Below are 26,392 nucleotides of genomic sequence, written 5' to 3' on the forward strand. Positions count from 1 at the left end.
GCGGAGAAACTTAATTTGTTTATGGGTAACGGGGCACAAAGTCATGCGACGTCATTTTCCCCGCTGCACTAAGCGGGAAAAATAAACGTAACATGACTTCCTGTCACGTGATGTCATTTCCCCGCTGATCCAAGGTGCAATCTGCGAACCTTTGGTCAGCGGAGAAGGAGGAGAGGAGGAGGAGAGAGAGAAAAAAGGAAGAGGAGGAAAGGAGCAGGAGGAGAGGAGGAGGAGGGGAGAGGAGGGTGCGAAGAAGGAGGAAGGGCATACGCTCCCCTCCGTACCCTCCATTCTTCCTCCTCAAGAGCTGCGCTCGAGGTTCGCATTACAGAGATTTGTAAACGTCTTTCATATTTCGTTCATTGTTTTTTGGGTGAGTTGGAACGTGGTCATGGTCGCGTTGTAAGTTACCGCTGGTTTTCGTACTTTGTGGTGCTGAACTGGTTGGCCCTCTTGAGACATATATAGGGGTCAACGTGGGCATCTTTTTGTGGGGGAACTAAGAACTGTTCAACAATGAAGGCACTATAGAATTATGGTAAAAGACGCTCATGACAGGCATTAGCATAATTGCCTAAGCAAAGCCTCGGGCACTCCTTGAGTTACTTCCGGTCGCACACAATACACTCTGAAAAGAAGAAAAAAAAACAGCTAGTATTTAGTAGGTAAAAACTAGTAACTGCTTGTCACATACGCTACTAGGTACATAGTAAGCGTAGGGAGTAACATTTAACCTAGTAACCTTTACTATGTCCAGAAGCTATTACCGTTTATTAAACAACCTAGTATCTTTCACTACCTTTAGCTTGTTACTGGCACTCTCACAAGACCCAGGTGGCGTTAGCCGACGTCAAATTCAAAACTGTCAAAACATTATCGCTGGGATATATTTTTCTTCTACGATATTTACACGCGCATTTTCACGCGTATTACACATTTAACGAATACAATAAATTAGGACACAGATGACATACACTCACAACACACACGCGACGACACGCTAACCCGAACACTGCCCCCGCTGTCTACGCATGCGTTTTTTATACTGATCATTTGAAAGAAGTCGGCTGGTCAGTGACCACATCGTCTGTGAACGCAGTTACAAATATGGCGTTGCTTTAGCACCAATATTATTCTCCAATATTGTTACTAGACATTCCAAGGAAGGTATCTCTTACTAAGATGCTACGGTATATACCGTAATTATTTGCGACAGTCTATAAAACAGCGTTCCCATGGGCTTCCAGCAGCCATGTTCTCGCTTACCAGCATAGCAACTGCAGTTACTACCTGTCGCGTGTTTGAAATAATAAATAGCTAGTAAAGGGGTAGTAACTGCTACATTTACTAACTTTTTATTACCTATCGAGCGTTTGATATAGTAAATAGGTGGTAAATATAGTAACTGTCTGAAAAAGGTAGTAACTGCTGCAGTCTCTACACTTAAAAAAGAGTATCACCTTACACCCTTTTGCCCCATATAATGCACCCCAAAACTTAAGTTAGACGTACAGCGCACTAGAGTCGAACTGACGGCCCTAAATTTTACGAGGGGCTTGATAACGGTGCGATATAACTGAATAAATAGCTAAAGTACGCATTAAAGACCACAGAAAGAAAACACTGAGGTATTGCAGTAGAGCCAAGAAAACCCCGATTATTTTTGTAGTCAGTAAAACGTACATTAGCTACTTTAATAAATTCTACCTCACGGCTATCAAGCCTCTGGTAAAAGTTAGTACCATCAGATCGACGTCAGTGCTCTGTACATAGAACGGAAGTTTCGGGGTGTCTCATATGGGACAAAGGGTGTAAGAATACACCTTTTTTCCTGGAAGTGTAACTTTTTGTTACCTTTTTACTCGTTTTGCTCTAAGAGTGTATAATAAGCCAACATTCAGACTTGCCTATGGCGCAGGGTCGTTCTCAAGCTACAGCTTTTGCTACAAAGCTGACCACAGCTGATGCGACGCTACTCCAGCGACTTTGATCGAGTATCGCCTTTACGAGAATAGCGTCGCATCGCCACGGCAACAGCAGCTGGGTGAACAGCACAGGCAGCACCGCTTGAGACGACCAGGAGACATCGCCCACATGCTCCCAGTATGTTGAGAGTACGACACCGCAGTAAAAACCCTAGTTCCGGTTACCATAAAAATAGATGGCGACAACAACTTGTTTTTTATTTCCTATCTGAGACTGGCGGCAAGTATAGGTCATATTCCGCGCCGGCCCTGGATTTCCGTCATGAGATCGAGCTTGCCGAATGTCCCACCCGTTCAGCCAATCTTCTTAACACATTTTTATTGTAATGTATCCTGATTCCAACTCCCCCCCTCCCTCCCCCCCTCCCCTTCTTCTCCCTCTGCTAAATCCGTCTGAGCTCACAAATATTTTAATACACCCTCTCTTTCCCCCTTGTTTTTTAATTCCCCTCGTCATTGTTTATGCGAGTCTTGCGTAGATAAGATTATATGTAATACTCACGAACATTTTCTCAATTTTCGCACATTTCCGCGTAATATTTTAGAAATTATAAATTTTTACAACGCCTCAAGAATTATATGAATATTGTGCACGTAATCTGTAGTCTCCAAATTATTTAAACTGCGCAGGCCAGAACTAGACAGTAGGGAGAAGGTTTTGGCCACTAAAACAGAGCGGTTGCAGTTTGGAGTCAATCTAGCAAATAAGAAGAAAACCTGCTGACGTGTGGCACAGAGGAGCAGCATAAGCAAATGCTTCACTGTAGCGTTCGCTATCACTCTAAAATAAAAAAGTCCGTGCGTCTACTTTCCCGCACACCACTCGGAGCGCCAATCACCGCAACTTACGGTGGCAGCTCAGCGAATGACAATGACGAAACATATGTTTAGACCAAAAAGACACAGTCTGAGCTGCACTTTCCCGCACACTCTCCAAGTGTTGTGCGGGAAAGTAGGCGCACGGGCTTTTTTATAGTGTAACTGCCACCACAAACTCGCCGCCTACAAAATGTTATTGATTTAAAAGCGCGACATGACGACGGACAAACAAGAAGGAGACACAGACACCGCTCCACTTACAACTGCACTTTATTTCCGCTGCAGCTGGGTATATATTACCGGCAACAACACAAAAAAGGATAGGAAGAAATAAGATACACATCATAAAATCTTTAAAAAAACATAAAAAGACTAAAATTCCTCCATCATCCATCGGCACCCACCCAAAACTAGTCATGCTTGGTCAAGAAACTGCAACAAAATGTTAACTTTTGCTACACTCTAAAAAAAGCCAGTGCGGCTACTTTCCCGCACAACACTAGGAGAGCCAATCACCGCAACCTACGGGGGCAGCTATGCGAATGACGATGCCGAAACACATGTTTAGACAACAAATCTCAGCCTGAGTTGTGACATTAAGCAATGCAAAACGTCACGCTGTCATTGGTTAATGTCACAACTCAGAGTACGTTTTTTGGTCTAAACATATGTTTCGTCATCGTCATTCGCTGAGCTGACTCCGTAAGTTGCGGTAATTCGCTCTCCGAGTGCTGTGCGGGAAAGTAGCAGCACAGGCTTTTTTAAGAGTGTAGTTTGAATTTAAACAGGGCCTGAATTGGTGTTACTCTTTACGAAAACTACTGTCCGACGCATTTTAAAACCTCGCTTGCAGTCATTGGTCAATAAATTCCCCTTTTACAGCGAAGACAAAGCTCAGCTTGCCATTTCAATAAAAGCTGCGTCATCACTGTCTAAAAAAACAATTCACCGTATCTTACTTCGACTACCAGAGATGGCGCCTGGCTCTACACAACAGCATACAAAGCGCATTTCCTCGCGGATCCTTCTCCTGTCTCCTCGACATGTATGTGAAAAGACGACGTATCCATAGATGTAGACTTTTGTTTGAATCTATATTTTCTTTTCGGTGTTCTAGGAGCCTAAGGTAGTTTATTTGGAAACTTCTTTTTAATATACAATGAGACTGTTGTCGTTCACATATATGTCCACCGTGGCGCAGTCTGTCTTTTAAGGTCGAAATGCACTTCCATCCTCGTCTTTCGCCGAGCTCCACCGTAGACTGAAGCGACCGGCTTTCCCAAGTGCAATGCGGGAAAGTAGTCTCACCTCATTTTTTTAGACCGCACTCTAAAATAATTTGCTGAGACTCCTAATGCATCTAGCCAACTGTGAGGAGCCATATACGGCCCCTGGCTTGGTGGGCGGATGCATTTCGGGAAACTAACCGAGAGTTTTCTTTAGTGGATTCGCCATTTCTTCTTCGCTAGAATTTGTTTTTCTTTTCTTTCTCATCTAGCACTTATGGTATAGGAGGGAGCAATGGTTATGGGTCGGTAATATGTAAAGGGGATAATTATATTCGTCTCATTACGACGATAGTCAGCGGGTCAGGATGAAAGACCCATGCACAAGACGCAAACTGCTGAAATTTGAACATTACAGCGTAGAGTTTTTGTTGCTGGGGCCCGTTGACTAACTGGACTTATCTATGTCCTCTCTTCCTACAGTCTAATATATGTCCCGCTTTGTGCGTCTCTGCATCTCATGTTGTTGTTATCTTTTTTTAGAGCGCAGCTCTTAGGGGCCCGTTCCCGGCTTGAGCGGCGTCGGCGTCGGCGTCGGCGTCGGCGTCGGCGTAACCAAGGTCATCCCAAGGTCACGTGATCCCCAGAGGTCACCCCAAGGTCACGTGACCCCCAGAGGTCACGTGACCCCCGAGGTCACGTGACCACCCCCAGGGTCACGTGACCTCCCCGCCGAGGTCACGTGACCTCCCCCGAGGTCACGTGACCCCCCCCCCCCGAGTTCACGTGGCCGCCCCCCCCGAGGTCACATGACCACCCCCAGGGTCACGTGACCCCCAGAGGTTACGTGACCACCCCAGGGTCACGTGACCTCCCCGCCGAGGTCACGTGACCTCCCCGATGACGTCATCGTCACTGATGACGTCACCGGCATCCGCATCGTTATCGTCAACATCACTGATGTCGTCATCAGTGACGTCACTGATGACCTCACCGGCATCCGCATCGTCATCGTCATCATCACTGATGACGTCATCAGTCACGTCACTGATGACGTCACCGGCATCCGCATCGTCATCGTCATCATCACGGATGACGTCATAAGTGACGTCACCGACATCCGCATCGTCATCGTCATCATCGCTGATGATGTCATCAGAGTCCGCATCGTCATCGTCACTGATGGCGTCATCAGTGACGTCACTGATGACATCATCGGCATCGTCACGTGACACCCCAAGGTCACGTGACCCCCCCAGGTCACTTCACCCCCCCAGTACCCTTCCCTCCTCCTCCTCAAGAGCTGCGCTCTAATTCGGTGTTACAGGGAGTGGTAAACGGCTTTCACTTTTTTTATCTTAACAACTGGCGCTTGTTTTTGAACTGATGATATGATGAGATTGTATTACGTGAGGAGTTAAAATATTTGCAAACAGAGTAGGCAAGGGCAGCATCACACATAAAAAAAAATAAAGAGGTTCTATATAGTGTAGAAGGTTGAGCGTGTTGGTTATAAATTCGAAATTGACCGACCAGCGCGACGAAAGCCTGTCTTGTCTGTTTGTCTTAAATGTCCCTCTTTCCTTATCGTAAAGGTTCTATATATGATAGAAGAAAACAAAACGCTTGGATCATCCTCATTTCACCTCTAAAATGACAAATATCCATATTTCTTTTGTATATTTATTTATTTATAGGGCGTTATTGCCTCAAGATGACCTCAACATAGTCTGCAGGTGACGCCCCTCGTTCTGGACACCGGTTCAGGGCAGGGAAGAAATCTAACAGGGAGCGTGACGTCGTCTCGCGAGATGAAAAAGTACAAAGCGCCGAAAACATCAAAAGACAAAGTAAGAGACTACAAGGCACTTTTCTCGAAAGATCTCAGCACCTCCACACGTTGCGCAGGACTTCCACGTGCAGTAAACAACATTTTTACGTTGTTACATTTTGCTCTCATTGTTGGCTCGTCTGTTTACTATAGAGTATGCTAATTCGTCTTCTAATATATATATATGCATATATACTGTATATATATTTTTTTTACAGAGTGCAAGAAACGCTATCGTACAAATATGTTCGATGGTTATATGGCCTTGTCTAACTTCTATATTGGCTGCTTCACAGTGCCATCCTTCTTTGCGGCCAAATGCATCGATGCTCGCGAATCCGGAGCGCTTAGTGGAGCTATGCACGTAGGTCCTTGACGTCTTCTAAGATATCACAGAAATCTGCTCTCGTATGAATACTCTATAATTTAGCAGGCTTGCAATGGTAGGGGCTTGCCCACGCGCTGGGTACCCGAAATTTCTAAAAAAAACGCTCAAACCCAACTTTTTTTTTTTTTTTACATTCATTAATTTTGTAGGGTAAACGTATGTTAAATTGGATTCACAAGACTAAAATACACTGTGGTTCACCTCAAACATACTTTAAGGGTCACTTCAGCTGGAGATGTGTGTAACTTTTGTTTTATTTGTTTATGTATATGTGTGTGTGTCTGTTTGTGTACGACGCACGCATGTAGAAACAATTTTTGACCAACGCGCTATGCGAATTGCATTGCTCATTCACCAATCAAATAAAGTTTATTAGACGGACTCGACTCCGGGAAAGACGTCCCTCGCCATTTGGTTTCAAGATTTCCTGGTGCTACGAAGACACCAGCCAACGTGTATAAATCACGAGAGCAATTCAAGTACGGCAAACCGACCGAGCAACCAACCTACTCTGGCCCTCGTCAGTCATTGGACAAGTAAACACAACTTATTTTCAACCTTTGAAAGCGTCGGTCATCACCGTCGCCAAAATAATTACGCACGCTCGCTCGCCCGGGTTTCGGACGTGCTCCTCTCTTCAACTCTTTCGTGAGCCGCTCGATCACTGCCAAGTTTGTGCGCGCCTCCATGTTTGCGTTTGCTCGAGCCTGTGCGCACGTCTTCTCAAAACGTGTGTTCCATTCACCACCGCACCCTGCTTTCCCGCGATCACGGCGACGTCAGTCGGGTCCCTCGTCGGAGATAAGTAAGTAACGACGTACAAATTCGAAATTGACCGAGCAGCGCGACGGAAGAGTAAATAGCTCGCGAGGACCTCGTTTTAGTCAAAACAAGTAGTGTACCAATGCCATACCCCTAGCTCGTTTGGAAACCTATAAAACCCCCGAGGCCAAGGACTTTTTTTTTTCCTTGCGCTTTTTTGTGTTGGTAATGTAAACGGTGTGCCGCGCATATAAATCGGTGTTGCAAATAATCCGAGAGCCGAGCGCGAGCGCTGCACTTACGGGTGACCGCCTAACCAGTGGTACGTGACCAATTTTTTTTATAACACTCGGACCAAGACACGTGGATAAACAGAGTTTTAGACGTTCTCTGCCTGCATTGCGTGACATCCCTGCAGACGAATGTTCTCTTTTCATTATGATAGAACTTGGATATACAGTTCCGTGATTATCAAGAAACTGTTTCCGTGCATTTGTTCTTTCTATCTTCTTCCTGAAAATTGGGAAAACAAAATGCAGGTGGCTTCCTCTATATCAGTGAGTCGCTACATACTGATTGAGCATTTTGTTTTGGTACATAGTGTGTCACCTACGACACAAAGCCTGAAGATTACGTTGCCATCAGTGGGTCCCCCGATTCGCCTCAAGATGCTGACCTGCCACTAACATGACAGAACATGACGCTGCCAACGTGTTAGCGATGCGCTCGAGGTGACACGGACGTTGGCAGGGCGGCTCTGCGTGCTTTAACTGTTGTCACGGACAGGGCAAAAACGGCAGGGCGTCTCTTCCATCATCCAGTACACGTTCGTTGGCTATCGTCGTGCTCTTGCTGCGCGTGCACGCTCAAACCTCACGAGCCGCCGATGCAGCTCGTGAGGTTTGAACCCGAGGCAGCAAGCTCGAGCTGGAAATGGGACGACAGAAGGACCTCCTTGCCATTGGTATCCTATTAAGGGCTACAGCTATATAACAAGTGGTGGCGGGAGCTACTGAATAGGCTCAGATTACCGCATCTTATTGCGTCCACTTGAACTGAGATATCGAGTAAATTGATCTTAGTGATTGGGTGATACCGGCCATAATAAAGTCAGGAGAAGGAAAAAAAACGCATGCAAAACGTGCCAATATTGAACCTCAGACAAGATCGTCAATTAAATTCAATCGGAGGGTGGTATTACTGAGATAAGGAGATATATTGAAAAATGTCAATACTGATATATTGAGATATTGTTATTGATATGTATATATAGGTATTCATATATTCAGTGCGTTTCAGTGGCACAAACCTGAGCGAAGAAGCACGCTCGTAAGTTTGAATTTCTTTTCTTTTTTTTCACTCGTACGAAACAAGATGCCCTTCAGAATGGCGTATCTCCCCTTAACACATCAATGATATTCTGCTCACTACGTATGTAATCGGCAAGTGTTAATAATAAGAGATATAGTAAATACGTGCTTCCAATATATACACCACGTCCGTTCGCTTAAGGATGTGTTTCAAAACTAAGCATCTGTCAACAGTTGTTTATGTTGAAAAAAAACATACTAAGTGATTCGTTTTCGTTTCTTTTTTTTCAGAAACATCGAAAACCAGAGGAACTTCGTCGAACTCAACGAAGCCCAACTCCAGATTTACCCGAAGTTGAAGACCTTGTGAGTGTATTTTCCTTTTATTATAGCGCTGAACTTACGGATTGACGTACTGATTGATTCACCTACATAGTATTTACATATTTAGTAATTGTAGCTATTAAACAGCAGTTATTAAGACATTCTAATAAACGCATAAGCCTAAGAGAGCAATAGGTCTCTCCTGAGGTACATGGAGACACAAAAAATTCAAGCATTTCAGAAAGATAATGCCTCCCCACGTCTCCGACCCCGACCCGAACGTTACCACGTAAACTACGTGATGTTCAAATAATAGTATTCCTGAAACCCTCACTAATATTAAAAAAACAAAAACAAAGCGTATTGCTGCTAGCTCTGACGTTTGACATGGGTCAGAGCAGAAGACTTTAATTTCCTACTTATTCGCCTCTAAAACCCTGTCATGTAATTGGCAATTAAAAAGGCGGCTTCGTTACCTTTAAAATAACCACGGACTAGTAAGCTGAACGCAAGAACATTTCAGTGAGGGACTTCAGAAGTCGCTTTTTTGTCAATTATGTATTGAGCACCCTGTCCTTGAAGTTAGGCATCATAAATTGATAGCTGAGTGTAAGGAAGTAAAGATGAGTACTTGGCACTGGTTAGGTTTTATAGACAACGGAACCTAAATAAGGCGGTCGTCTCTCTCTTTGAGGCTTTCACTTTCTTCTTCTTAGCATCTGTTTCTGACGCGTTGTTTGTCAAAATGTTATCGTACTCATATACAAAGCAGAAACCTTACGAAACTCACCACCTAAAACAGTAAGTTTTTTTTTTTGTTTTTTTTTAGGAGGAAATTGCATTTTTATCAGAAAGTTGGCTTGTCTGGTAAACCTGGAGTCAAACTGATTATACATCATACGAAAGGCAGTCTGCAAACAGAATGGAAAGCGAGTCACCGCGAGATCCGTGCTTTGAGTGCCGCATGGCAATGAGTTCAGGAAGGAAACTTGGCACGGCGGCATTCGAACCACGGATATTGCGGTGACTCGTGTTGGCAGACTGTCTTTTGTAGGACGTATGAGCAGTGTGACCCCAGATTAACGAGCATCGTTCAACCAGCGCCACAGTGTCTTTGATTTTTCGGAAGAAATTGTACGCGTCGCTCGAATGGAAAGAGGGGCCGCTGTACAGACACTAATTACATGGGTTTCTCAGTTCTATTTTGGTTGCAAAACGTACTAGCATCTGTAAAGTGAGTGCTCAATAAACCAAAAAAAAAATTACGGATTTTTTTTTTTAAACTTGAACCGATCGACTGTTAAACCAATGCCACCGCATTCCAGATAGTAACACTCTGGTTCATTATAACATTCCTTGAACATAAGCCCACGCTTGTATATTAATCACGAGGGTTGCTATAGAAAGTATTGCCACACATTTTGTTTCTCGGAAAATGTTTATTCAAAATAGATGATAATCAAACCGAATATCACTGCGCCTTTCCTGTATACACGTTTCTTTATTTACATAATATCCGTATAGTTTCACGGTTTTATGCCGGCGTGAATTAAGTGTAAACATAACATACCTTCGTTGTAACTGCTTGTGGAAACGTGCTCCTGTCGACTCCGCAACAGAGCACACAAAAGGTTATGAGTTTTTTCCTCGTTTCGTTTCTCCGCCGCTAGTAACTCAAATCTCAGCTCGTTGCTTGTGATGCATTTCAGACACAGAAATTATTATCACGTACTATTACCATAGCGTACTTTGTGTGACGACCGTCAAACTCCACGCGTTATGCAGGAAACCTCAGTGTTGCAGTTTCTTCTTTTTTATAATATTACCTTTAATTTTGGACGTGAAAAAAGATGTTGCTCATTACTTTTTGAGCAACCTTCGGATATCAGTGAGAGTCCAGTCGAAGACACCTAAATGTCCCTGTCAATTGTTTCTGCGTAATTTCCGCCTTAGATCTTTTTTTTTTTAACCAGGCAGACTTCCAGCCGTATTCATTTATTAGCTAACTATTAAAAAAAGCAGGCAGATCCGGCTGATAGCAAGCGAAACCATATCTGCTAAAATGTCCTCGAGATATTTTAGTAGATATGGCTCATAAACAATGACTTGAGAAAAGCAAAAAGAACTCGGCACGCGTGGGCTTTCATGGGAGCAGAAAGCAGATATGTTTCTATTTTCGGAAAAGCAGAAAGAAATCTGCCAAGCTTTAGGAGTGAGAAAAAAAAAGGGGGAATAAAGAACGTAGCTAGGGGGAAAAAAATAATTAAAATAAGCTAGGGAAAATAAAATGTATTTGTAGGATTTTTTTTTTAGATGGCACGCACATCCTTTTTATTTTTAAAGTTTCTGTTTATCTTAATACCGACATCGTATATGTTAAGCGCATGAAAAACTAACTACTTCCGCCAAGATCAATCGGAATTCCCTGAATAAAACTCGAGATATGAAACGAAAGCTACGCCCCGCAGTATTTGACGAGATATGGGCTGAATAGTATAAGAGCACCGAAATCATGCGTTAAAATAAGTAGAAAATGTAAGCACAAACAAACAAGAGATGAAGCGCGCAACGCAACATTTGAGCATTTTTAAAAGCGCTTAGACAGAACCTAAGGAAATGCTTTGATCACAACTCGTTGCTCCTTTTGGGAATCTTCGCATTCACCGCTCATTTATTCCTCTGCCATGTCTTTCACTCTCTCTGCTTCCCTTCGCCTCCTATTTTTCTTTCGCTCTTTCATATTCCGGGTTGGATTTACGTTGAGGCGCTTTTAGAAAATATTAGATGTTTCTTGCTAGTTGAAAGAGGCACACGTGTAGTCCTGTTTATTTATATTTTCAAAGTAACCCCAATTGTCAAGAACACGCTGTCCGTTTCATTTATCATTCATGAGTGAAATGTTTGTACGAACTTGAAAAAAAAAAAAAAAAGTCCCGAAACAAGATAATGTTTGAAGTGCGTCGAAAAACGAAAATAAAGAAAATACGGCGCTAACCCAGGCATCTGGGCTTTGAGACCCGCACTCCAGTACTTCCACGATAATTGAGACTTGCGTTTGATGTCCTGTGAGTTCTTAATGTACCTATATTCCCGAAGGGGGGGGGGGGGGGGGGGGCATTTGATACGGCATTGAGCCAAATTTTATTTTGGCGTGCTCTGAACCAACTTCTGATACCCACTTTGTGTTTTGCATTTGAAAGGCGCTGACTCGCCGATTTTTTTAACTGCGTTCGGACAGAGTCGTGTATGCAGAAAGTTTGGTCAGTGGAAGGCGCGGGTAGAGGCAGGGCGTGTATTAGACGCAGAAAGTGGGCTTCGCATGCTCTCTCGACCAACCAGAAGCCGAACAGAATCCCCTAGCGGTGGTAGCGAGAGTCTGTTTTAATCGAAGGTATATGTTCGTAAATGGTTTTAATAAGCGCGCAAGTGTGAAGTGTAGTAACCTTTTGTGGTTGAAAATAGGGTGCACGTAAAGTTTCGATCATGATTATACACAAACATGTAAAAAAAACTAATGCGGCCGCTCAACTCTGTTTTGCTAGGACAGAGTTTGACCGCTCGGACGGCAGATTCCCGGCCCTCGGCGCTTGGCGTACGGATTATGTCGATCGTTCCGCTAGTCGCACTCTTCCAACATGATTTTGGATGGCCGTGATTGAAACATCATGTGCACCATATTTTCAGTCACCGAGAGTTACTCCAATGCACTAATCAAGTTTGCTTCTCGCAACCACAGCCAGGGTATTATTTCCGGCTTCTGGTTGGCCACATTTGAATTTCTGAAGACGCCCTGGAACACGCCCAGCACGCTTTCGGCCAATGCGCCTCCTCATTTGTCTCCTATACTTCCCAACGAATGGCCAAACTTTCTACATATACGGCTCTGCGTTCGGATAAGAATGGAATATTTTTTATTTATTTGTATTTGTTTAGCTGGTTCACCGCGCAGGTGCAGAGATAGAGGCAGGGTACCTGACAAAGCCTAGGCACCCTAAAGCTTTGCATCTCAAGAGAGTTACATAATAACAAGAATTGTGTAGTATATTACACGTCAGTTCTACAAAACAAATCAAAGGAAAAAGGGAAAATAAACGGCGGCACATTCATTGGTAAAAGGTACCATAAAAATTAACACTAGCAAATGCTAGTCGTATTACAGCTTAAAATTTGAATGTCAATTCATGGTATGGGGGGGGGGGGGGGGGAAGCGGATGCAGTTTCTAGATAAAGACCAAATATGAAATCGTAAAGCAATGCCTGCGACGGCAGTATTTATACTGTTTGTTTAGAAGTAAATTAGCTCACAAAGTAAAGCCATTGCAGGTGTGATTACACGACGATTCGTTTCGAATAAATATATCGCAGAATTGGCAAGGTCGTTAAATAACTGAAGGGTTACGTTATAGTTGTCAAAATAATACCATGCATTAATTGTCGAAACGGGAATATTTCACTGTTCGATGCCGGGTCTATCGAGGGTTCTTTCGATGATAATGCGATATACCTGTTTCGATTGACGACACGAACGAGCCGGTTCCGGAAAGAATAAGAAGACGTTTCTTTATTCAGTTATCGTATTTGTAGGGTGTTATGGAAAGAAGGTAAAGAAGAGGGAAAGGATGAAGTTGCTACAGAGCGTGCGTCACGATAACAGAGTGTGAGCGCTGATACCAAGTTCGGCGCCTGTCTCGTGACACAGCAAACACGATACAATACCCTTCAATAATAATATTGAACTTTCCATTAGCTAACTGATATGGATATCGCTGTACAATTCTGTGTACAACAAAACAAAGATACAAACAAGCCAACGAGGTGTTCTGCCTTCTGATACAGAAACACTAAATATACAAGGTGTTTCTTTATTTATTTATTTTTTTATTTTTTACGTTCATGAAAGCTATACTAAGACGGTCAGCGTAGATGAGTTATACGGCCAGGAAGACACACTAAAATGAGAAAATCGTCACAATAAATGGGCTAATTAGCTCAAATTTCTCAAATGACTTTTTTTTTAATCTTTAAGATAAAAATATAGCTCCAATTTAAAACTTGCAGGGCGTCATCGGAAACCAATATAGAAGTATTTTTGTTATGTATAAATATTTGGGGCGTGTGAGGAGCGCGATGGTGCGATAAAGTTACCACTTGTGCAACAGCTCAAGGCTAGTTGTTTCCGTCTCCTGTTATCAAACATGTACAAGTTACTAAAAAAAAACGAAATTAAGTTAAGTTACTGAGTTTTGGCCTCAAAAGTAATTTGAGTAGAGTAGAAATTACTCAAATGAAAAGTAATTTAATAAATTACTAATTACTGTAAAAAAAGTTGTGAATTACTTTTGAAGTTACTTTTATAAGTTTTATGGTAATAAGAAAGTACATAGGTCTTGATCTGTTAGAGAAATTCTGCTAGCAAAATATAAAGTAGCTTGTGTTTTTTTACAGATATGCTTCAATAGCTGGTTCTACTTCTGCCTGCCTAATTGTTTTGCACGTTTTCTTTTCTGGTCAACGATATGCAGCGGATATATTATTTCTATTTTGAGGATAAGCACTGTCTGAGCTTGATTTTGCAGATAGTGTTTCTTTGTTTACAGGGTTGCGTAAAGTACACATTAAAAGTACTTGAAGTAAAGTCAAAGTAGATGAGAGGTTATGTACTTCTAAGTAAAGTAGTAAGTACACCGGGTGCAATGTACTTGAAGTAACGTACTATAAACACAATATATTTCATGGTAAAGTACAAGCACTTTTAACACAATCTTTCGTGATGCCCTTTCGTTCCCTATACAGTTTTCTTTTAACCGGTATGCATTTCTCCAGGGGTAATCGGAGGTGCATCAGTTGTTTTACGGAAATGGCAGCAAATATTGTATGAAGTCTTCTCCACAAAATAGTTGGTTTACTCTCGCTGACAAGCTGTTTGACGCAATCAACTTATAAGGCACTTATTTCTGTCTGTCTTATAGCCGCCATTATTTCACTCAACGACATGACCAGATGACGTCTCGAAAAAGCGCGTTTTCAAGCAACGATACGCCGTTTTTTGTTTCCAAATTTGGGGAATGTACGTTGAAGTCGGGAGTTTTACTTTCCTCGGAAAGTACCAGAAAAATACTTTGGTAAAGTACACGTACATGCTCAGATAATGTACTTAAAGTGAAGTACAATTTTTTCTTTAAACAGTTGTACTTTAAGTACCATGTACTTAGAGCACTTCCCAACACTGTTTGTTTATTATTTTTTCTATAAAAACGTTGGTGGAATTACTAAGGTTTCTCAAACAGTCTTCAAATCTTTGAATATCTGCCTATTCTGAGTTTTAAAAGGAAAGACAACGGGCAAAAAAGGTCACCTTTGCGTTGCCCTTTAGCACGCGATTTTTCGAGTACAGCACAAACTACGGGAGCACCAGATGAACTTCAGAGCGGGTGCTGGATTTTGTGGCCTCCTTTGAGTGAGGATGCAGTGTGTACACCTTCTGTAGTGGGCGAGAGTTCTTATGTTGGGGAAAAGCAGGGACAAAACATTTCTTTAAATACGTCAAGTTTCCTTGAGCTTCGGGACACAAAGAAACACCAGCCTTCGGCGCTGATCCCACAGTTACTCGGCCTTTCTTGCGTCGGGTCTGTTCGCTCCCCGCGCTTCGTAGCAGTGTTGTTGCAGTGAGGGACTCTCCAAACCACTTTCTACCCCCCCCCCCCTTTCCTACGCCACATGCTTCCTCCTCTTTGAAATATCAGCTGATCTTCGAACCTCTTATCTCTTTTTTGTAGGAATGTTTGTTGATAGGCAAAACTACCACTAAAATTTGAAAGTAATTTGTAATTTGAGTAGAAGTTACTAGGAAAAACTAATGAAAGTAAACTACTAACTACCGAAATAAAAATGATATTGAAAGTTACTAAACTATTAAGAAAAGTAGTTAAAATACAGTTACTTGAGTAGACTAGTTGAGCTACGTACAAGTCTGCCTATTATCCACGTTTTGGCACCACCAGCATTGCGCAAGTGAGCACGACTGGTAGCTTGAGCACACTGCCGCGCTTCCCAGCGACCAATGTTTTTTGTTGGTTTTCTTTTTTTTAAGTTGCTTGTTTGGAGCTTTTCGATTACGTTCAGGAAGTTTCTAGTTAAGATTACATGTTTATTTTCACCAATTAAAAAAGGTTAACAAATTTTAGTTAATTCTTCAACTTAACGCGACGATTAGCCACCTTTATTATGTACCCCTGCCCGTATAACTCACCTGCACAGACCGCCTTAGTGAAGCTTTTGTGGTACCTTTAAGACAAATCTGTAACGCTTAGAACAAAATAAACTGTACAATTATTAAGCATAGACTGAGCAAGATGTTTGCACGCGTTAACAACAAACCACTGGCACTTTTTTTTTTAAATGCGTATTTGCAATTAATCTAAACTGGAGCGCGCGATGGCACGATTTCACCACAGGGCTAGATCCCCTGATGTGTCTGTGTTCATTTTACAAGTACCATCAAATGCGCCAATGCACGGGGTCCCCGTGCCTGGTACGACCCTTGGAAGTAAATCGCGGCGAGGCACCCAAATGAAGTAAAGCCCCTTTATTCTGGGAAAAGTGGCACCATTCATTGTTGTGGAAATGCTTGAGACACGTGGCGCGCGCCACTTTTGGAAAGAACATCGCGTCTGGCTCAGTGCTGCGCTGTGCCGTCATGATCTTTCCAAAGGGGTAACGTTGCACGTGCCTCTTGCATCAACGCTCCTTGCGCTACTTTTAAAACATGAAGGGGCTTTAAATTGAAAAAAAAAAAAATGGAAGCAAACGGCGGCGGAGCATTCGCTAGTGACACGTGTCTGGCGCGCTCCCAGAACAATGGTTGGCGGTACAGCGTGCTAGAAATAGGGGGTATAGTGTTCAGACTGGAGCGGTCCCTGTGAGGCGCATCGAATCGATCTTTGCAGATGGCGCCACCGGCGCCTGCACCTGAGGGGCTTGCGTTGGGTCCGTGCGCTGCGATAGGCGGAAAATACGAAATGTTCATGTCGCTCTGCTACTCAGCTAAAAGCTGTTAAACATTTCTTGACTAAAGGATGTAGCGGGGCTGAAAATGAATTTCGCCGACTGCGCTCGTTTCTTCAAGGCCCTTGCCCGCCGGACCCAGATTTGTTGCCCAGACTTTTTGTGCGGCTCTGTCCTTTGAAGCGATAAAGATTGACGCTTTCCGCTCACCTTTCACGTGCGAGTAGCCTGTTCTGGAGCCGTGTGCGCAGTAGTAGTTCCGCCGGCGTTGCGCCGGCATTTCGATATTAAATTTTAACGTCTACAGTCCGCAGTGTACGCGAAATTGTAGGCGCCTCAAAAATCTCACCGGGAAAGAACATGCCGGCGCAAAAGTGCAACGTGCCACCGACCGCTCAAACTACGTACAGTGTTTCAAACACACGAAGCAATTTTCGCCAAACTAGGTGGACTGTTGCATTGCCATATACAGCCTTTTAGGTGCAGGGGACTGCAGCGCCACTGCAAATTGGCTATATTCGCGGCCTCGCGGGCTCCCATTGTGGAGCCGCGCCGGTCCCAACACTTCTCCCTAATTCCAGCACACAGCAGCGGTACTTAAAAAAAAAAATTGGGTTGTGTGTATGTTTATACAGCCTAGAACTTGGTCTGCCTCACAGGGGTGACGAGTCTCCCAGCTGTAGATGAGAAATTTAGCCAGTGCGGTACAACCGCTAGCCTGGGGTCTTTAACGTGCACCACGCAGTAGTGATACACGACCGCACGCCGGTACGATGCTCATCCAGATCGAGACGGACAGGCGTGGGGCTCTAACCTAGGATCCCTGAGCTCAGCGGTACTTGTAAGAAACTAAAAGAGTGCATTTTATCGAGTGACTTTACACACAACGCTAGACTGGTGGGAAGCCGATGAAATGAATCGATAACTTGGGTTCAAGAGCGCCCACGTGCTCAGGTGGGGTACGCTAGTGTACACTTACGGATGTACCAAAACAGATAATGAAGAGTGCACCACCCGCAGACTAACATTTCTTTAGAATGAAAATATGTAAACTGTTTACTTCAAGTTTTTGCACGCAGTTTAATTAAGCAAACTAATAAATGAAAAAAAGAACTGTCTATCTTTTGTTTCAGCTTAAGTGCAGACACAGCCGACGCTACGAGGTAAGGGAACCAATCAAGCAGCGTAAAAAGCGCAAGTCACTAGGCCTTTTTGTTTATGATTGGTTCAGCGATGATAGAACACGTACGGAAACATGACGAACACCTTGATGGTACGTTTTTTTTTTTTTACGCTGTATGATTGGTCCTATCAAATCGTAGTGTCGGTTGCGTCTGTACTCAAGGTTAAACGAAGCATATATCTAGTTCTTTTCCTGGCAAAAAAGAAAAGGCAGATTTTTACGCGCCCACGTGAAAAGAAATCGGTGGCTTCTTTTCCGTGAGTGAGTTAAACATAGAATGCAATACACAAGCTTAAAGAACATCGCACTTCTCTCGTACACTTTAGTGAGGCGTATGCAGCGTCAGGGATTAGTCTCTCTACGGCGTCCCAAATCCTGGCTGCCGAAGCTTCGGTGAACTGTGAAGCTGGAGAACGGCCTGCGTCGCCACGTCCACCCCCGCAGCTGTGACACCACTCTAGGGTCGCGGCCGGCGAACACGTGACACTTTTATGACGTCATCAGGCGGAAATCGAGGGACCACTTTTTTGGACGCTGTAAACACACACGTCGGAGACACGTTCCATGGCACCATAGTGTGTCTGTGTGCCATCACCGAGGACGCTGAAATAGCCCATGGACGTCATGCTCGGCGACGCCGGAAAAAGAACTCAATCCCAGACAGCCTTGCGCACCGACGCTGCTCTCATCGTCAGTTCGCCGCTTGGTCGGTTACGTTAGGCTTAGGCCAAGTCTGCTCCGTGCCTGCGGTCTGCTTCGTCTGCCCGCTGTCACGGCTGGCTTTCGATACGATCGGTGCACCAAAAGAAGTCTAGATGCGCACGCGCATTCTCTTCGCGACTGAAGGCAAAGAACGAGTGCTGGAGGCAGAGCTTCTACGGCTTTCTGAACCCGGTGCCATTCTCAGCGTTCGTGCCTACGGCCCCTTATGTATTTGCTCGTTTTCTAAAGCCGAGCTGTGACGACTCGTTTTAGACGACGCTCCCGGTTCGGTGTCTATAGAGCGTCTGCCACCCACCAACTTCCTACTGACCAAGCAAGCATTGGTCTCCGAATCTCACCTGTTCGACACCAACTCGGTGGACACCGCCATGCAAATACGGGACAAACAACCACGTTGCCATGACAACGCGATCGTCTTTTTTTTTTACTGAAGACATTTAAAACATCTTGACACCAGATTCATAGAACTTACGTTATAATTAATTATCAGAAGGTCGGCTGTACACTCACTGTTATTTAGGAAGCCTAGCTAATTGGTGGCGCCATGTAAATATAAGACAAACAGCGGTGTTACCAAGGTAATGCCATGGCAACGCGGTTGTTTGCCCATCTTTACATGGCGGCGTTTATTGAGTTTTGAAAACAACACTGCGTGTGCAGGCGAGCTGCCGATAAATTATATTAATTTAAAGCAGGGAACGCATGAGCGGTGAAAGTGGGCGTCACGCGGCAGTCGTTGCTCGCCGCTAGGGGCGCCACAGGTGCACCGCGCGGCTTAATCTCTATGAACCAGATCCGATCGACGCGGCGCCGCACGGAAGTGACTTAGGGACGCCAGCACCGGCCGTTATAGGTACTGGGTACTACTGGCGCTCGCTGCCGTGCGGCGTCTGTTTTCATCGCTTATGGTCTCCCGCCTAACACCTGAGACTGTGGTGCGGAAATATTAGGAAACTTTCAACTCGTAAAAAAAAAGGGAAAACAATAGGAGAACGCCGAAAGACCGAGGGGACACTTTGAGGCCACGCCTACTTCCATTACACTTCGCTTCATATATGAAGAATACGGATGCCACCTCCTGCCCCTTACAACCTTATAAGGCATTCGCGCCTCCTTCCGGTGAAGTAAGATTATGATAGTATCAAGACAAGACTTATCATAACCAGCATTTTAAAAGTGTTAAAAGCTCGCCCAACGCCGTATTTAGTCTTTAAATGTAAAGCATGATCTCTCTGTCACTGTGATACAGTTCAATCTAATATTTTATACAAAATGCCCTTAACCACGAAACATTTCGAGGGTCCTCAAAAAATAAAGTGAGGCGTTCTTCGCTAATATTTGCGGCTCCGAGTATGATGTAATTTGCTTCACAGAAACATGGTCAAATGGATCCTGTACAAACCAGTTATTGATCCCAAAGCATTCTTTCGTTTTCAAGAATGACAGGAATTACACAGAGAAGACTCGAAATGGGGGCGTCATCCTCGTAGCTAGTAAATCTTAATTTCGGGTGGTCAGAAGGGGAGACCTCGAGACGAACAAAGAATGTGTCTGGGTTGAGGTTCCAGCGTCTGAGAGCTCGAATTTCCTCCCCATAGGTTGCTACTACTTTCCACCCAATTCAGATACTCGCGTTTTTCTGGAGCATTTCACAGATCTCGTCAACAAGGTGGATTTTGTTGTATAAAAAGGTACATATTTATGGTGACTTCAATCTTGCTTAGGTCGACTGATCAGCTGGCCTACATTAAAGTGACTGTACTCGCATTCGTGAAAAAGTACAGCACCTATTTGATTTCGTCAATTTTAATTATCCTTTCAGCTTAATACGATAAAAAAAATGTCGCTGGAAACCTTCTAGATTTGGTAATAACTATAGCGTTCCTGTATTTGATGTAGGTCAGGCATGCGTCACGCTGGTACCAATCGACAAGTTTCATCCACCGTTTTCCCTATCTTTGTTCTTGTTATTCCGAGTGCACAACATGCGGCCAGTGGCTAAGTTTAGATATGCCTATGGTGATAACGCGGGGAGACACGGTTGTCTGTACAGCCATCACTGGTCTGATTTCGTCAATACTACGAGCGTCGACGCTTCCGTCGAGATGCTGATGACGATTGCACAAAACGTTATAAACAAATTTATACCCAAATGTTGTCCAGAGAAGTCAAAATTTTCTAGTTGGGTTTCTGCAGATTTGCAATATTACATGTGCAAGAAGCGAAGCTACCATATAAAAAAAACTATTTATATAGGAAACGAAACTGCGAGTATTGGGTACTACAGACTCTCAATCTGTAGAACAATAGTTAAGAAAAAAACTTCTTGCTTGTGTCGTAACTCGTAAGACTACCAAGATCGTCTTGAACGAGACTTTAAAGACCAACGGCAACGTTTTTGGCTCCACGTGCGAACAAGTACAGAAAATGCAGGCGCCAGGTTGCTGAAAATGGACGGAAAACTTTGTTGCACATCGCAAGATGCATTCGAAATGTTCGCTCGGCATTTTAGCTACAATTTTCTGCAGTTGAATAGCACGACCTCGGTTTTCAGCTTTGAGGATAGTTCTGAGTGTTTGGGTTTATGAACACAAAACAGAAAATGAGGTACTTCTTTCTGTTCGTAGGCTGGATTCCAAGCTTTCCACAGGTTGTGCTAGTATTCCGAAATTCATAAACAAGAAAGGCGCTGAAATCCTTGTTCCCGTATTACCTCGTGTGTACAATTGGTGTTGCAATGTGGGGTGTTTCCCTCTCGGTAGAAATGATCTGATGTCGTCCCAATATTCAAATTGGCGATCCCTGTGATGTCACCAACTTACACCAGTGTCCCTTTTGTGCAGTTTCTCGAAGGTTCTAAAAGTTTTAATATACGGACGTCTGAATTTTTATTACAAAAAATATATATCACCATTGCAGCATGGCTTTCTGAAAGGTAGATCAGTTGAGACAAACGCGAGTGTCTTCCTCGGATATACCGGCCCTGTGGTAGCCAACCGTGGTCACATTGACGCTATTTATTTCGATATGTCACAGGCTTATGACAGGGTTTCACACAACATACTTTGGTCAATATTGAACAAAAATATGGCCTATGCTCTACTCACTGTTCATAGATTGCAAGCTGCTTGGAAGACCGCCAAACCGCCAGAATCAACTTAGTTTTTTATTTAGACTGTTTGTCCGGGCTTTTCGTATACTTATCAGGAGTTTCCCAACGCTCTAACCTTAAGCCGTGTTTGTTTTTAGTGTTCATTAACGATTTGCCGTCGCAGGTGCAGAACTCAAAAGCATTATTGTACGCCGATAACTTGAAATTTTTCAGCAGAGTTGATAATGTGCAGGACTGCCTTTTGCTATAAAAGGAGGTAGGATCAATTGATCAGTGATGCATTAGAAATAGACTATAACTTAATCTCAAGAAAACTGCAATCATGTCAATCACCAGAAAACACGAGAGAAATAGTGTTCTACGATAACCTCTCCGAAGAGCAGATACAGCGCGTATCTTTTGTACGGGATCCTGGTGTTCAAGTGAACTCCAATCTATATTTTCACCAACATAGGTTACGCATATCCAATCATGTATTGCGATGTTTTGGCTCGGTATCACGGCTAACAAGAAAATTCTGAAGCCCTCACTGCGCTTGCTCTCTTTATTGTTCATTTCTCCGGCAGCGTTTAGAGTTTGCATATGTAATATAGAAGTCTGTTCCTCTTACCTACAGCAATGTAATCGAAAAGATACAGCGAAAGTTTATTCTTATCATATACGATATACACATTGATCATCGCGGTTTTTATATCTATAGTTCTATCTTGGCAGATATAGGCCTTCAGCTAATTCGCTACAGGAGTCTTGCAAGCGAGATGACGCTTTTACGCCAAGCTGTGCACGGTGCCCTTGACTGCGATGATCTGTTGGAATCGCTGTGGTGCCGTGGTCCACTTGGGAAAACCAGCAAATGTCTTCACACGTTTTATAGAGTTGTTTATTAAGTCCAATGACACGGTTACAACACACATACAATTTGATGTTATTCCAAGTTAACATATTCAATTTACTTTTTCATCTCTGTGTGCCCTTGCCAAGGACAGTGTTTTCACAAGTTACATGTTATAATGACTCCATTTCGACCCTGGTAACTAGTATCTTGTGTATGGCTTCCTTTTCAAGCCATCATGCAGATGACAAAGTGTACTGCCCAGTTGGCCTCGCGGCTGTTCACAGGCACTAAATAAACTATCTATATGTTACTTATTACAAATACAAAAAACAGTTTTTTTTTTTATCGTAATCGTGTGGTCGGAGATTGGAAATAGGAATTTTTTTAAAGAGAACAGTGTGGAAATACGTGTATTGGAAAGAACAAGAATTATAACCCATACTCTACATAAAATCTTAGGTAGAGCTCGGTCTCGACATATTTTTGCCTCTCAGTAAAAACAAGAACGAAACATGCAAGAAAAAATACTCGGGATTTCGCAAGCTCGCCCTTCTGGGCTGGAGAGTCTATTTTGTACTTCAAACAGATGACGTCCACGACTTTCAGCGGCAGTTGCGCAAACGAAAACATTCCGCGGAGAGGGAAGCATAAACACATTGTACCAACAGTGCACTGCTGCCGTAATTTTAGAATGCCACGGCTGATTTTCAAGCCAAACACACTCAAACAAGTTAGCTCTACTGATTACAGCATTTATGGACCCTGTGCTGTTTTCTAGTTTGGATCTATTTTACGCAACTTTTATTCTGTTAAGTGAGACGCGGTTTAAGTCATCCCTCAACACGTGCTAGACCGCGGCGTTCACAGCTATGGCGGCTAATGAACTCGTTCTATGGGCTGCAAAGGAACTTTTTATAAAGCTTACGGACACATCTGAAGTACACCGAGGGTTTCGGGACTGACCCGTTACCTAACGCCCCGCCATACTCGGTAGAACGAGTGTTCAGGTGACTACCGGTTCTTCAAACCCACTGATAATTAATTACTCTCTTGCCAGTGCTGATATATATATATATATATATATATATATATATATATATATATATATATATATATATATATATATATATATATATATATTAAGTCAGAGATCCGTACTTGCGGAGTTGCTATGCTATGAGTTTATTGCATGTATTTCGACAGTTTCGCCGAGAGGCTCGGCTTCGTCAGGAGATGGCATACATGTGAGGGCATCAGACTGTGCAAAGCAGTAATGAGATCCCACCGCGTCACGAAATTTAGAACCCGCGAATTATTTCAAACCTCCAGCTTTGACCTTAAACGCCAAATATTGAGCCCGCGAAAAATAAGTCGTTATATATATATATATATATATATATATATATATATATATAGATGCAAGGTGACGGTAGAAAACAAACCAGGAGGATATTATTCGTCGTTTCGACCTGAGGCAGGTCTTCGTCCTTGACACACACACACACACATATATATATATATATATATATATATATATATATATATATATATATATATATATAAATGGTCGTTGTTTACTACACCGTACTTTCTGGCGTATAAGTCACGTTTCATTTCACGTAATGTTCGTCAGTGCTTCATACGCAAAAATGCGACCTACGTGCTTCGTTCTTTTTTTTTATGAGTGTACATCACTCTTGCACCTTGACTGTGGAGCAGACTTGTACATAGTTCAACTACTCTACTCAAGTTACTGTAGTTTAACTACTTTTCTTAATAGTCTAGTAACTTTCAATAACATTTTTATTTCGGTAGTTAGTAGTTTACTTGAATTAGTTTTTCCGAGTAACTTCTACTCAATTATAAATTACTTTCAAATTTTAGCGGTAGTTTTGCCTATCAACAAACTTTCCTGCACAACAGAGAAAAGAGGTTGGAAGATCAGCTGATATTTGCAAGGAGGGGGAAGCATGTGGCGTAGGAAAGGGGGGGAGAGAAAGTGGTTTGGAGAGTCCGAAACCTGCCAAAATTTTCACGAGCCCCCCACTGCCACAACAGTGCTACGAAGCGCGGCGAGCGAATACGCCTCGCAAGTGGGCTCATTTTCGTCTTCTGCGCATGAGAAAGGAAGTAGCGGTGACGTCAGAACGCCGAGCCCTGATTGGCTGATCGCGACCCCCTATCTGAGCGTCGTCTGCTCCTTTGCAACGTCGTCTGCGTCTGTCTTACCTTTCCTGCAACTTTCGGAAGTGCAGTCTTTACGAGCGAGCTCGACTTCGCCTTTCACAGAGGGCAGACGAAATAACTCGAGCGGTACGTTGTTTTTGTCTAACAACTAGCAGACGCGCATCAAGGAGGAAATTCAAAGGACTGACTGGCGAGGTGTCCCGAGGCGCCGAGGTTTGTTTGCTTAGAACCGAGAGTGAAGCGTGTCAGTGTCCGCAAGTTCCCTCCCAAATACTTTTTCCCTCCTTCCCTGTGCGGCGAGACCCCTCATTCTTTAACGGCGTCGGCGGGTTGGCGCAGTTAACGTCGTCTGCTTTACGTCTGCTAGTCAAAGCGTTGGCTGCTTTACCTTTCCTGCGTCTGTCGGAGATTCACCGCTTTTTCACCAGCGAGAGTCACCGTTGCCTCGGGAAACAAGGAGATAACAAGAGGAAGAAATTGACCTCTTAATCCAAAGCTGAGGTCAGCGATCAAAGTATAATACGGGAAGGGTTCACAAGGGTCGCGCGGGCATATTCCATTCAGCACACCAGCTGGTCGTGGGCAGACGGTCGCCGAGTCCCGGAGTGCCTGCTAGGCCTAACTGCCGTGCTCGCTTGGTCGCGTTCGGTGGAATCGTGGCCGTTGGTGCTTTTCCCGGGTGTTTGTGGATCCAGCGTCCTTGTTGGTCGTCGTCTGTTTCAAGTACTTTTTACTTTTTTCTTGCTGCTTGAAGTCGGGACGCGTGAGAAGCGTACGTAGAAAAATAAACGTCCGTGGGTCGTCGCGACCAACGGTGGTCGCGACCGCGACGCTGTCGGCCATGCTTATGAAGTGCGTAAGACACAAGGAGGTTATCCTTGTAAGACAGCTTCAAAGCTGTCGTAGGATTTCGTCGTAACCTGCGAAAAACTTACGAAAATTTCGTTTCGTGAATACAAATTTGTTCTTAAGTTATGGCTTACGCACATTTTTGGCGTAAGATCGTTTCGTGAATCTGCCCTCTGCACTTACGAAAGTCGCAGGAAAGGCAAGACAGACGCAGACGACGTTGCAAAGGAGCAGACGACGCTCAGATAGGGGGGTCGCAATCAGCCAATCAGGACTCGGCGTTCTGACGTCACCGCTACCCCCTGCGCAAGAAGCAGACGAACTTGCCCTTCGCATAGTCCCGACGCAAGAAAGGCCGAGTAACCGTGGGATTAGCACCGAAGACTGGAGTTTCTTTGTGTCCCGAAGCTCAAGGAAACTTGACGAATTTAAAGAAATGCTTTGTCCCTGCTTCTCCCCAACATAGGAACTCTCGCCCACTACAGAAGGTGTACACACTGCATCCTCACTCAAAGGAGGCCACAAAGTGCAGCACCCGCTCGAAGTTCATCAGGTGCTGCCGTAGTTTGCGCTGTACTCGAAAAATCGCGTGCTAACTGGCAACGCAAATGTGACCTTTTTGCGTTGCCTTTCCTTTTAAAACTAAAAGTATGGAGATATTCAAAGATTCGAAGATTGTTTGAGAAACCTTAGTAATTCCACCAACGTTTTTATAGAAAAAATAATGAACAAGCAGGTGTTGGGAAGTACTCTAAGTACATGGTACTTAACGTACAACTGTTTAAAGAAAAATTTGTACGTTACTTGAAGTACATTATCTGAGCATGTACGAGTACTTTACTAAAGTATTTTTC

The 26,392-nt window shown here is 43.7% G+C and overlaps 1 protein-coding gene across 6 annotated transcripts in view; it reads left to right on the top strand.

The window, feature by feature from the left end:
* The window catches only part of LOC8038489 (NT-3 growth factor receptor), a 279,306-nt gene that overhangs the window by 161,539 nt on the left and 91,375 nt on the right, over positions 1-26,392 (top strand). For all 6 annotated transcript variants that reach the window (XM_029992180.3, XM_040220113.2, XM_040504500.1 and 3 more), the window contains exon 2: positions 8,613-8,687. In XM_029992180.3, the coding sequence (XP_029848040.1) occupies positions 8,613-8,687 (75 nt within the window). The remainder of the gene's footprint in view (positions 1-8,612; positions 8,688-26,392) is intronic.

Source organism: Ixodes scapularis, unplaced genomic scaffold (genome assembly GCF_016920785.2).
Source record: "Ixodes scapularis isolate PalLabHiFi unplaced genomic scaffold, ASM1692078v2 PGA_scaffold1__304_contigs__length_218370807, whole genome shotgun sequence".
NCBI classification, from domain to species: Eukaryota; Metazoa; Arthropoda; class Arachnida; order Ixodida; family Ixodidae; genus Ixodes; species Ixodes scapularis.